The 13,264-nt window shown below is 40.3% G+C and overlaps 1 protein-coding gene across 1 annotated transcript in view; it reads left to right on the top strand.

Moving 5' to 3' along the window:
• SORCS3 (sortilin related VPS10 domain containing receptor 3) overlaps positions 1-13,264 on the top strand; it is a 263,207-nt gene that overhangs the window by 218,478 nt on the left and 31,465 nt on the right. The window contains exons 15-16 of the mRNA XM_085064890.1: positions 10,080-10,197; positions 11,718-11,851. Coding sequence (XP_084921016.1) covers positions 10,080-10,197; positions 11,718-11,851 — 252 coding nt within the window. The remainder of the gene's footprint in view (positions 1-10,079; positions 10,198-11,717; positions 11,852-13,264) is intronic.

The following is a 13,264-nucleotide window of genomic DNA, read 5'->3' as shown; positions in this document are numbered from 1 at the left end:
TATTCCCCTTCTAGTCAGTTGTGATATATCCAAACTAGTTGGTACCATTCAAGTCAGAGACAGGATGTTTTCGTGGGTCCAGAGAAGGGCTTTATGTTGTTCCAGCTCTGACTCACAGTTATTACCCCTGCCACTTCATCTCCTGTACTAAGCATCTCTCCAAACCTATATTAAGAGAAAAAACATTTTTGCTTCACAGCCCTGCATCATTTCAGTAGACTCATTATGTGTGTATGTGTGCAGACACTCATTTACAGATGGGGATCATTAAGTTTCTCTGTACTGATAAATAAATATTTATGCAGAGACACCCACATGTGTGTATATAAATTTCTGTGTAGTTCTACGTATGTGAACTTAATGATCTCTATATATGTGTGTATGCATAATTGAGCATTAATATTTTCAGTGAGCTGAAAGTTGGTCTGTCAACATTGCTGAGTCTGCTGCCCTTGGCAATGTGTGTTAGAAAATATTCCTGGTTGTAAATGAATAGGTTACGGGTCCTGGCCCTTTCTCACACCTTGTTTATGTGGTCATGCAGCTGTACCAGAGATGAAGTGGGAGTAGTTTTTTTATTCCAGGAGACCCATAAAATTACTGGCAATCCATCACTGGGTGGCAGAAGAGTGAGGCAGAATGAATAAGTAATTGAGAGAAGTTGAAAAAAGTGAGATGGGTGCCAGGGGAGGTTTGAGGTGAGAAAGTATTAAAAGCACAGGCCATACTGTGTCAGACCAGAGTCTCTTTATTTCATTTCCATGTTCCAACAGCGGCAAATAGAGGATGCTAAAAAATATATATATAAATTGTAATAAATTATACTAAAAGTATGATTACCTTATATACTTCTCACATTTACAGAGATTTGCAAATAAGTGACTTTCGTGGCCAAACACGGTATTTGTATTTTTAAGATATTAATGAGTTTTTCTATTTTTGAGGGTTTTCCCCCTAAATACTTAAAAAAAGTTTTTTAACAGTCCCCTTGTGAGTTCATTTCTCTATCCTCACTCAGGGGACTGTGCAGAATGCAGTGCACAAACCTGTATAAGGACTCTTCAGGATAGAATCCATGAAATTAAAATGCATCTGTAAAAATAATGACTGCACACAGAAAGAAAAGTAAAGTTTGGAACTTGATCTGAGAACAAAAATTCCAAATACAATTATTAAGTAAAGCAACCAAAATGATTGAGAGGATATTGGCATTTGCCATAGTGAGCTGCATTCCTGTGCCATCTGATCTAATTTCAAAACCTTCTGGAAGTAATGAATAGCTTGGACCTTGTGAGAAAATGATCAATCTGCTAATGGCATCAAGTGACTTTACAATGGACAAGAAAATGTGTGTTATAGGAATTCCCATTTTATCCCAGCAGATGATCAGTTTATACCCTGGAGTAAGACAGTTGATTACCCATACCATTATCTTTGTTTGCAAGACTTAAAAACATTATTAATGACCACAGATTAATCAGTGTCACTTCCTCCTCCCATCTCCCTCTCTGCCAGAGGAGTACTCTGTGTTTTAGCCTTTGGATCTCTGCATGAATTCACCTAAACAATCCACAAGAGGCACAATACTGATTGTGCTGTTAATACTTGCAGTATGAGCTGAGGTCTTTCTGTGGCACCTGAAAAGACAAATCAGGTGATGAGAACATCTACTTAGAGTAATCTTTCTCAGACAGCACCGTGTGATTTATTTGGCTTTAGGAAGAAGGTGTCTGTGACCCAAGATCAGTTCCCAGCAGTTGCACCATGTACTCGGAAGATTCCTGGCAGAAGCCGTAACACATGAAGAAGGCATTGTCTGATTGTCTGTCTTTGACTTTCTGGGGCAAACTTTACTGTCATTAGAGTCAAGTGCTATTTATGGACAGTAGATCAAGTATTATGCTAAAAAAGTCAACATCATTAGTTGTTTTGTGCCGGCAGGGAAATTGAGGGAGAGCAAAGTACCTGCCCATGGTAAGCCACTCAGGCTGTCATTGGGAGAGCTTGGCAGTAATGCAGGTTTCCTGAGTCCCAGATGGCTATCCCACTGTGCAGACTTTTCCTATTCTTCTGGGAGAAGGAGATGCTGAGTCATATCTGTAATGTTCAGTCAAGAGGTGTGGAGAGGTGAACATATGCAGGGGGGAGGACTAGAGAAAGGTATGTTCACTCGAGAATGGAATTCTCTGAAGTGAATAAAAGCAAAAAGCCCTTGCAGAAGGAGCCAGAATGAGCAGCAGGCTGATACATTATTTCTTTTCCTGAGGTAAAAGGACAGGTTTTGCCTGATGGCAATATAATCCAGATAGTCTCATCCAGAGGCTGAAGTTCTTTGTTCCTTGTGCTGCTAAATACAGACAGATAGATCTTGGTCCTGTGCTGTCCTGCCAGCAGGTGGGTTGGGCTGTGTGAGGCACTCAGATGTGGTGGGGGTGCACAGAAAGGGGCAGGATGCTGTGGACACATGCATTCCTGAGTATTTCACCTTTTTATTAGAGCAAGACACGTAATATTCTGGTGTCCTGATCCCATCAGCCCTCAGGGGATGGAGAAACTGTACAGTCCTAGTGCCTTTCCAGCTCAATCTCTCCCTGATGCTGCACAGGGGAGAGGGTGGCATTGCACGCCAGCTTTTCTGGGAGCTTGAAGGCTCAGTGTTGGGTTGGCTGCAGAGTTCACTCTAACAGAGTGAACCATTTTGATCACTGAACTGAATGAATGTTGGAAAGCAGTTCTGCAGAGCTTTCCCTTCTGAGCCTTCTTCTCTGATATCCAGGCAAAGCTCATCACCGTGCTTCGCCTGTCACATCTGTTTGGAGCTTACATGTTCTAAGGAATGGCTTCCACATTTGTGTTGGACATCTGTGGTTGGAAATCTGCTGATTCATAGGATGAAAGACTGAAATGACTGAATGTGCTGTGTTATCCAGCTTCTGGCAAAGCAGCAGCACCTGCTTCTGCAGAGACCACAGACCCATAAGGGGATGAAGTGCTCAGACTGCTGATACCTGCCAGTATCTTTGCTAGAAGACAGTGGCAGCATCTTCAGGTTTCAAAGCTGTCAGAAACTGGTTGTCTTTCATGAGGGCTTCAAAGAAGAGAAAGAACACTTCTGAAAAACAGCATTAAAAATTAATATGCTTTCCCATCCCCCTTCCTAGGTGTCTTATACTCTTTTTCATGTTTCTGCGATTTCTTTTGAAGCAATTGTCATGTAAAGTGGTTTGAGAACATTGGTAATAAATCTTTTAGAGACCAAATTTCAAAAGGTTTGGTTTGTCATTCAGTAAGTTCTTATTTTGATAGCACTTTCTATTTGAAAAAATAATAACAAAAACCCTCTGTCTGCCCCATTGCCTTATGCAGAGTTTGTGCAGCTAAAGGAGAAATTGAGTCCAAACTGTAGGGCTGCTCTGTAATTATATGTTGTGCAGATTACTTACTAATTGCACTTGGCATTACTTGCTAACTGAAAGATCATTCTGTACCATGTCATTTGCAGTGGTTTTCCTTTTCTGCTAGCACTTTAAAGGAAGTGCCCACTGAGCTGATGAATAATACCAGGACTGTTTTCCAAAGCTGAGGGAAAGGATCTGCCATGATTGTATTGCAGGATTTTTATTGCAAGGTTTTGGTTTTGATCTGTATTCACAGAAATGCTTTGCCTGCCCCATCTCCTCTCTCCCTACTGACGTGAAATCTGGCAGTGGTGCAGCTTTTCATGATCAGTTGAATATGAATTGCTGGTGGCCAAAACTTTGAATTTCTCTCTTGGGGGAAACCTCGACATTCATGATATTCAGATTCCATGGAAATAAACCACATCCCTCAGATTAAATCTGCATGAGAAATTCTGTGAAATTCTTGTTTGACCCTTCTCCTTGGGAAATACAATATAGACCAAGATTTTCTTGGACAAATTTGTCCTCATGTAGGCTGCTGTCTGGTGTTGGAACATTCTTGGTAGTTTCACTGGTGTTTTTTTCTCCCACTGAATAGTATCAGTGGAAAGTGTTATATCTGACAGGGTCTATTTAGATAATCTAAATTAAACTAATTTGCACCAGCTGAAGATCTAGATCCAAATTTATGGTATATTCTATTTGGAATAAAACACATCTCTTCTTTATTGGAGAAAAAAGCAGCTATTTTTCTTTTTTTTTTTTTGTCCACAGACAGAAGTACAGCAGCCCTGAATCATCACCCATTGCCCTCAGGCTACTGTTCCTAGTTGACAGGTCAGCCAAAAGCAACTGAATTAAAAGCTCCAAAGCGGCTCTTAGAAACCATATTTATTGTTTAGGAAAAAAATTAGACGGTGTTTTTTGTTGGCAATTGCCTGCCTTTCCAGTGTCATCTTTCATTTTTTATGTTTCCTTTGTTTCCAGTTTCTTATCCCTGCATCATCTCTTGCCAGACGTGATACAGTAAAACTCTCCCTCTCCCACTCTCCCTAATTGCTGATTTGTGTCTCTTTCAATTAAGTTCTACTTTCTTGTCTCAGTCCCTTTCTATCCAATTTCCTTGCAACTAGTGACCTCCTTTAATGCTAATTCCATCTAAATCCTAATAAAAAAAATTGGGAGATTACACAGCCCATTTGGTTTTCTCCAAAGTCATGATTTATATTTAATTCATGGAGAAATAGCTTGTCTGCCACTACCTGTTCATAAATCTGGCCCCACCAGCACAACTTGCAGCTGTTCCATTGCTGCTCCTGTGGTTTTGTCCCAGACAGCTCAGCCTGCACATAGGAGTTTATCTTACTTTACTGCTACTTCCTTACACAGAGATGGATTCAGATCCAGATTTCATAACAGGCCCTCTTCTTTGTGTGAAATTGTCAGCATTTTCTTTTATTGGCTCAAAAGCTATAAATGCCAACAAGTGATGGAGGTACATCTATGTGCCAAGATGTTCTATAAGTGTTCAGTGAGCCAACAACTCTAACATAGGCTCACCACTTTCCCAGGAAATGTGGGACCAAGGTAACCTGGCTTGTTGGGAAAAAAATCCCAAACAAATCAAGACACTTATTAATGTGAAAGAACCTTGTACAGGGGCACAATCAGTTCTCAGCTAGAGCTAATAAGTTTGGCTGAATCTTGACTGCTTCTTCCAGGCCATCCTCCTACCTCAGGTCCATGTTACCCAGCTCTGTGGATCAGAGGAAACAACAACAACTGGTTTGTGTTGCCTCCATAGTTGCATGTCATACTAATGCTGAACTAATCAGTTCTCTTGGAACACAGAGCACTGGGATATAAAGTACAATAACCAACAGCAAACCCCAACTCTGTCCTGGCAAGGCTTCTTATGTCCACCTCAGTGCTGGTTATGTAAGTGCCAGAATAGGTCTTGCAAAGGAACTTTATTCTCCAAACTTGCCAAGGGCCACAGGAGTGGGAATGCAGAGCTTAGACATGTGCAGGCTTTGCCTGGCAACCACTCAGATCTGTGTCTACGCAGAGTGCCCAAAATGTTAATACCTTTAGAGTTCATGAGAGCAGATCAGCCAAATTTGAATAGCTCTGGTTATTGACTTGTGCACGGATTGGTCCAAGCTGATGCTGTGTGGACCTACCTTGGGTGACTCTGAATGAACCCATTCAACACCTTTCAAAGCTGTTTGGAAACAGGAACTCTCCAATCTGTGCTGTGCCACTGTGTTCAGGGTGGCTTTGACCAAACACTGCTCATGAAACAGCACTGGTGACATTTGCTTGGAAGATATGGTCTTCTTGGATATCTGGTTATCTGTTGAAATCTGTTAAAACAATGTGTGCTTCTCTTTGCTGGACATCAGAAAGAGAATGAGCACCATGAGTTGTGGTGAATTAACTACTCACTGCTCCAGATCTGGGACTCCCTCTGGTTTCAGTGAGAGAAGATCATCCTCTCCAGGGACTTGGTAAAAAAAAAACCAACAAACCAAAACCCAAAACAACACATGGTTGTTTCCCTGCCAGGAAGTGATCTTCCAGATTGTGTTTCATAGCACTTCTTGGATTTGCCCATTAAATATCTACTTCTGGCACTTCCTGTTAGATGCACAGATGTAAACAAAGAGGAATTTTAACTGAAATCAGATTGTGATATTACTTGACTTTCTTCCTTTCTACATTCTCACAACAAAAGAACAGATTCAGGTCGGTGGAAGCATTCACTAATATGGGTCATTTTATATTTGGGGATTTTTTGCTTGCTAAGACACTTTCTCTGCAAGCATTTTTCTTTTACAGTAAAAGGAAATAAAAATCAAGGTTGGTTTCAGGCTTTTCTAAATGAAGCAGTCTATTTATGATGACACTGTAATTAGTTTTTCTCTCAGTATTATCAATTAAAGTGTATGTTTGGCTCTCTTTCTGTAGTTCTGGCTTGACTTTTCTGTTGATCCATCCATCTGCTTGCATAGCTCATCGCAAAAGATGCTGTCTATTAAGTATATAATATATTTTGCTTTTATTTTATTTTTAGATATTAAAAATGCTTACAGTCTATTCTGTGGGACCTAATCTTGTTAAAATCTGGCTTCAGAGGTCCCCAAGGTACTTTGAGAGAAGCAAAAAAACCCCAATCTTTTCATGTCCCTCATCTCATTGATGTCCAGTGAAGGGAAAGTGCTTCAGAAAGGAGGATATTTTTGATGTCTTGTGTAGTGAAGATTACCTTATCAGCTTCTTCTTTCCTTGGCATCTTTAATCCTCCGTCCCAGTGCTGGGCACACCTGAGGTGTTACACACAAAGGAGCTGGGATGGCTGGTAAAGGGAAAAGTCTTCCATCTAAATCCAGAGCCAAATAAAGGCAGCTTCAGTGCTTACTTGCTCTGTATGATGTCCGACCAGTTTACTTCAGAAATGATAGAACACGACTTGATTTAGGCATGAGAATTTATGTTTTCCTGCCTGGGCAATTCATCTGAAACTGCCAGCAGGGATAGATCCAGATGGATCCAGCTGATGCCTTTCCTGTGAACAATACAGGAGCTATTACTTGAGAAGATCTGTTTTTCATACCATGAGCAGGGACAGGGATTGAATCTATGGACCAGAGGCAGGTGAGCTGTTATCTTGTGGCCCTCAATTCATTCCCTTGACCTGGCAGCAATGAGCACTATTGAACCACATAAAAAGCACAACTATCAACAATACAAGGAATGATGAGGCAAAAGCAATGCAATTTGAGAAGAGAGCTCTGTATTAACGTAAAAAGCCTTTTAAAGAGCTCCTGTGCAAGGTTATCCAAGCTGTATATACTGCATTTGTAAGTTACTGTGTATTTGAAAAACTAGTGAAAGATACAATTATAGCAGCATTACCAATGATAATTTCTAAAATGCCTTCGTCATGAAACTGTAAGCATTTCAGAATTTATTTCCATGTTTCTAATAATTTTCAGCAGATTAATGATATTCAACACTGGCAAAAAAACCTTGCCTTTTTTCTCCAAAGAAGGGCTAGGGAAGCATTTTCTGTTTTCTTAGCAATGATTTCACTGTGAGCTATGCACAGAACCAGTTGAGAAGATGCTGTCCTATTAGCTAAGATTTTATGTGTACTTTTAACTGCTTACTCAGAGGGACAGAACAAAATCTATGCAGTCTAAAACCAGTAAATTACCATTCTATGTCTTAGGTCGGAGAACTTTTGTTAAATTGAGCTTAGTCAGAAAACTGACTCTATCTAAATACCATCTGAGCATTTGTATTTATTGCTTCTCAAGGACTTCTAGATCAGACTGCTTATATAGGAAAATCAAGATATACCTTCTTTGTTGGCTTCTCAAAGCTGGACCTTGAAAACCCAGCTCTCTTGTTTTCTACCCTTGCAACAAGCAATTAAAGAGCTTTCAATTAAACCATGGTAGAAAAAATCATTTAGGCAACATTTATAGTACATTATTTCCTTTTCCCCTGTATTATCTTGATAGTTAAGCCATGTTTATTTAAAAAAAATCCACCTCCCTTATTTAGTGACCAAAGTAAATGAGAAACAAAGGCACATGGGAATTGGATAAGTGGAATGAGATGGTGTCTTCAAAGTGATGTGAGGACTCACCAGTTGAGTTGGGAAAAATAAGGTCCTACTAATCTCTTTTTGCATCTCTTTCCTTGGTACTTGTTTTGTTTCTTTGCACTGGATATGGAAAGTAAATATGTGCAAAAAGGAGCACTTCGTGCCAAGCACTTATTGATTGGTGGACACTATCAGTTTTAAAATGTTGCAGCTCTTTGCTGTCTGCCCAACCCTCTATTGGACTTGGCCACCTCAAAAAGATATGGTGTGAGAGATCATGTTTGTGCACCTTGGCCACTAAGGAAAAACATTTAGTGATGTTGTTCACAAAACTGATGAAAGTGAAGTTCAGCTGCAATATACCTAGTTTTGCACTGTCAGGGTTTGTGCCTTGTGATGGTTTGTTTCGATAATTTTTAACTTCACAAACAATGCAGGTTTTCCTCACTTTCCAAGGAAGCTGTTTGATAGACCCTTGGAACCCCAAGGATCACACAGGACTCTTCTCCATTCCTTGTATTTGCTTATACAAACTGATGGAAGTTTCAAATGCACAGCAAAGTCATCTTGAACTGTAGTGTGACCTTCACACTGCTGGTCAATGAAGCCATGCTGTGGGTGGCATTTGGTATTGGTGAGCAGTGCTCACTCACAGGGTGCAGGTGCTTGTTGGCTTCTCTGCAGCTCTTATCTCTGAAGCCTCTTCCACAGTGATTGATTAGCCTTAAGGAGCTTTTTATTAGCAAGGGGAGGGTGGGAAAGTTACTACTTTAGGAATCAGATGACCTAGAACCATCTCTGCAGCGCAGAGGAAAACATCCCTCTCTGTTCACACTCCTCTAATTACATTTAGTGTAGTATTGTTTCCATCTAAATTATAGCAATTATACACAAAGATCTTCTTTGAAATCATTTAATTAAAGAGTATCTAATGTTCTGTGCTTTTGGAATGCTAATACATTGCCTTCTGCTTAGAAATCTTTGGCTTTTTTTCATTAATTATCATGGAAGAATTTCAATGTCAAGAATTTTTTTAAAGCTTTTTAAATAGATTTAAAAATCAAGTAATTCTGGTGATTTTTGTAAAACACAAAGAAACCTTTTGCTTCCCTAATGGACAGTTAGCTAAGGGACAATCTGAGGAGCAAGATTTTCCTTTTAGATGCATTGACTGCCAAAGTGTTGGATTTCTCCAACCCTGTCATCTTCTGGGTTTAGGCCAATGTTTGTGTTTGATCATGTTCTCTCTTCCTTTTGCTGTGTTTTCCATGTAATAAGCACCCGGGTAAAATCCTAGACTGCTATAAATCTGCTGGACTAAATGATTTCTGCCTGCTGCATTACTGCTTTGCAGGGACTGATGTTTCAGTCATGCAGTACAAAGCAGATTGTATGTGCTGAAAGCAGCTGTAACGTTAGAGCTGATGGGGTGTCCCCAGTGCCTAGGAAAAGTGGGGAGGGGAACTGCAGTTAGAATTCCTATTCAGTACAGTTTTGGAGGCCCTCTGCACCCCCCCACCATACTCCTTCCCATTCCTCCCTTCTCCTTCCTGCTCTGGCACCCCACACTGCTTTAGTTTCCATTTTCTGAATTATGGTCAGTGTGGGGAAGTTTTGTGCTCTGCTTCTCTTTTGATTTCATGGGGAAACATATAAATATTTTGTTTCTCCGTCTTTATTAGTCTAGAGTAATTTAAACAACAAAAATTTTAGTCTCAAAAGTGGCTTGGGTAAAAATGTAGATTAGTGAAAGATTTGGAATAATGAATCTGCCTTCTAAATCTTGCAATAAGGGTGATTAGACTTGGGTTCCATTTTGCTGGGTGCTAGAGTCAGGGGAAGACTTTCCAACACAGGCTGTGCACAAGGTGTCAAGAAAAGGCTAAATAATCCTGGGATGTTATAAGAACAGGAAACTATTTTTCATGACTGAATACCATACCTGGCATCAAGCTCCAAGACTATTTATTGGTTTCTGCAGCTGAGATTCATGAGGCATTATTTGCTTAATGGAAGCATGAGTCTGGCTGACTCTGGCTCTTTCTTTTTTCTCCCATGCTCAGAGTTTTTGGGCACTTCAGTCTCCGTTCTGAGTGGCAGCTGGTCAAGGTGGATTACAAGTCGCTGTTCAGCCGCAGGTGTACCAAAGATGACTACCAAACCTGGCATCTGCACAATCAGGTATCCCCACTCTGCAGGAGGGTGGTGATGTGGGTTCCTTTTCCCCTGCTCTGTGTTGCCAGGTGGGAATGCAGTTGTTCTTTACAGCAAAGCATATGGATTTTTCACATCCCTTGAAGAATGTGCATGAATAAACATGGGGCCAGGCATCTATGGGCAAGTTCAGGAGATTACCTTCTATTTGTATGAAAATAGTCCCTTGCACCAGCTGGATCTTTTTGGCCTCAATGCTTAGGGCAATGTAAAACCTCACCTTATGATTGAATTGTGGGAGACATTGAACTACTTGTAGTTCTGTCAGGGACTCATGAAAATAATTTTGTTTCAGTTTGCCTTTTTTTTTCCCAACTCAAAAATGAAAATAAAAACATTTATTCATTCTGCAGGTCCTGCAGGTATCTGTAAAACTCTTGAATATCTGTAAAACCCTTGAATATCTGTAAAACCCTTGAATCTGAAAAGCTCTTGAATAAAAGACACCAGAGAAAACCAAATTACTTCATTCTGCTCAAGGAGACATGCTTTGCTTTTCATACACTGGCTTATTTTCATGCTAAATATATTTATGTCCTGAAGGGACTATAACTGAGAGGGCAGTAACCTCTGCAGATTACTTATGGGTTACTGGCCACCAGTAGGATGTCCCACACCCTGCAGGGCAACATAACTAGAGCCAGAACCATTGGCACTGTGACATTTCTGAATGAAATCCATGAATGAGAAATGAACGTTAATTTGGCAAGGATCAGATAACTGAAGTAGTGGAATTGAATAAATGAAAATAATTTAAATGAAAGAAAAGGGAAGATGTATGTGTAACCATGCAGCAATCTTGGGAATCACTGTTAATGGGAAAGAGAAGTATTTCAATTAGGTATTGTCTTTTTTCTTACTTCTACACAAACAAATTATTTCTGCATCACAGAAAATTCTGTTCATAGCAACTCACCTAAACATCGAATGTTTCTTTTAGATTAGCTACTCCCAGTAGTGTTCTTGGAAACCTTTGCATTCAAAAACCCCAGTGAAATATGCCATCAGAATTATCTATAACAAAGCCAGGTCTATCACAGAAGGAGCAAGAGAGTTGAGTTCTGTATTCCATACCTGGATTTTGTCCCCTGCCCTGGGATTCAGGCCTGGCCACTTGCTTCTGCAGTAGATTTTATCTGACATATGGAAGAAACCCTGGTGCACACCCACACCCTCTTTTCAAGATAATTCATAGGATGAGATATTGGTGGATGCATTCTGAAATGTGATGTAAGTGGGTGTGATGGCTTGGGCATTTGGGCATCTTGGGCACATTGTCATTGGCATCCCAACTCAGTGCTGAACACACTGTGCTCATGAGTCCTCCCAAAGACTTTCAATTTTGCTAAGCTACAAAAGAAAGCTGGACTCCAACTGCCAGTGGTAAATGCTTGTTTTCATTGCCTTTTGTGTCTTTTGAAAAAGTGCTCCATTAAAGACCCAGCTGTCTCTACAACTGTGTTTCTCTTGTTCCTTGGCTAATGAAGGGGGAGCCCTGTGTCATGGGAGAGAGGAAGATCTATAAAAAACGCAAGCCTGGAGCCCAGTGTTCCCTGGGTCGGGACTATTCCCAAACTGTGGTGTCTGAACCATGTGTCTGTGGCCAAGGAGACTTTGAGTGGTGAGTATGTGACTCCTGGGATTTGTGCAGGGGCTGTATTTTTGTCCCAAAATACTACCCAGATCAAGAACCTTGCAGAGGAACTGGGTCTGTCCCTTTGTGGCTGTGATCACACCATACAACAGAGGTATGATGAGTGAGGGAGGCTTCCCTTTCATCTGCTGGAGAGATTTGTTAATCTCCATGAGAAATCCAAGCCTGAAATATTTTGTCTGTCATTCCAGTATAGTGACAGCCAGGACTTCTCTGGTCCAAAACATGTTCTTTCAGAGGAAAGAGGGAATTTTTCTGTCCTCATTTCCAAGGTCATTGAGGGGTGTTGCTCCCTAGAGAGCAAGCCGTCAAAACATGCATATTTTTATCATTATTCCTTTGAATTGCTGGGAACAAATTGTTGCTTTTTAATAATGTTTTATTGAGAAATTTCTGAAAGGGTTTCTGTGACATGACTGTACAGCCCACCCTTGTCAGATATAACTACTTGTTTTGCATAAATATTGGCGTTTCTAACTTAATGGGACCATAATTTTCAAATTGCTTTAAGGTCACTTTGAAAGCAGTTTAAAAATAAAGCAGGGGAAAAAATAAGTACTGCTTGCTATTGCTTGACAATCAGCGATAGGAGATGGGAGAACACATAAGTCAGGATTTTTGCACAAGGAATTCCTACATGGCACCTGTGGTAGGCAGTATTTCTAAGATTTATGACTGTCAATATCTGTGATGTTTGAGTTTAAATGATCAGAATGTCATTTAAATGGAATTCAAAATACCCTGCAAGTTGATCAGCTGAGAAAACATTTTAATCTTTACAGTAGATTATCAGGATCAGTGTCTGACTTGGTACTGACGTTATTCCTGAAAACTTCACTTACCTTCCAATACTTTCTGAAGAGGTGTGAGGCAGGAGATTTGCACATTTATTTGGACTTAGGCCAGATGAGACTCACAGTTCTGTTTTAGAGTATGGACATACTGAAATGCAGCAAAATGAAGAAAAAATATAGACCAGAGTATTTTCTTGAATATCATAGTACTTTGTCTTTAAGAGAGAGGGATATAGAACAGAAATTTTCATCTTATCTGGATGGGTGTTTAATTTGTTCCTAATGCCAAGATTACATCTGAGACTCCATATCTTGACTCATGAGATCCTTCCCCTTCGTTCTCATGATGGGAATTTGCAGGACAAGCTATCTTGTCTTGCAATATCTGCCCTTGGCATTGGCATTGGCCTCTGTGGTGAATCCAGCACCAGTCTCCAGAGATGCTTATTACTTTGGTTGGTTGGGTTTTTTTCCTTGCACTGTCTTTTATCTCACCAGCTTTATATTTTCACAGTGAAGTTTGCCTTCTCCAAGCTGTAAGTAGAAAACTGTGGTAGCTAAATTGGCCTTAAGTGCTGTTCTGCCT

This window comes from Lichenostomus cassidix, chromosome 6 (assembly GCF_008360975.1).
Source record: "Lichenostomus cassidix isolate B80296 chromosome 6, HeHo_3.0, whole genome shotgun sequence".
In the NCBI taxonomy this organism is placed as follows: domain Eukaryota; kingdom Metazoa; phylum Chordata; class Aves; order Passeriformes; family Meliphagidae; genus Lichenostomus; species Lichenostomus cassidix.
The sequence above is the reverse complement of the archived record's forward strand: the minus strand, read 5'-3'. Positions and strand labels throughout refer to the sequence as shown.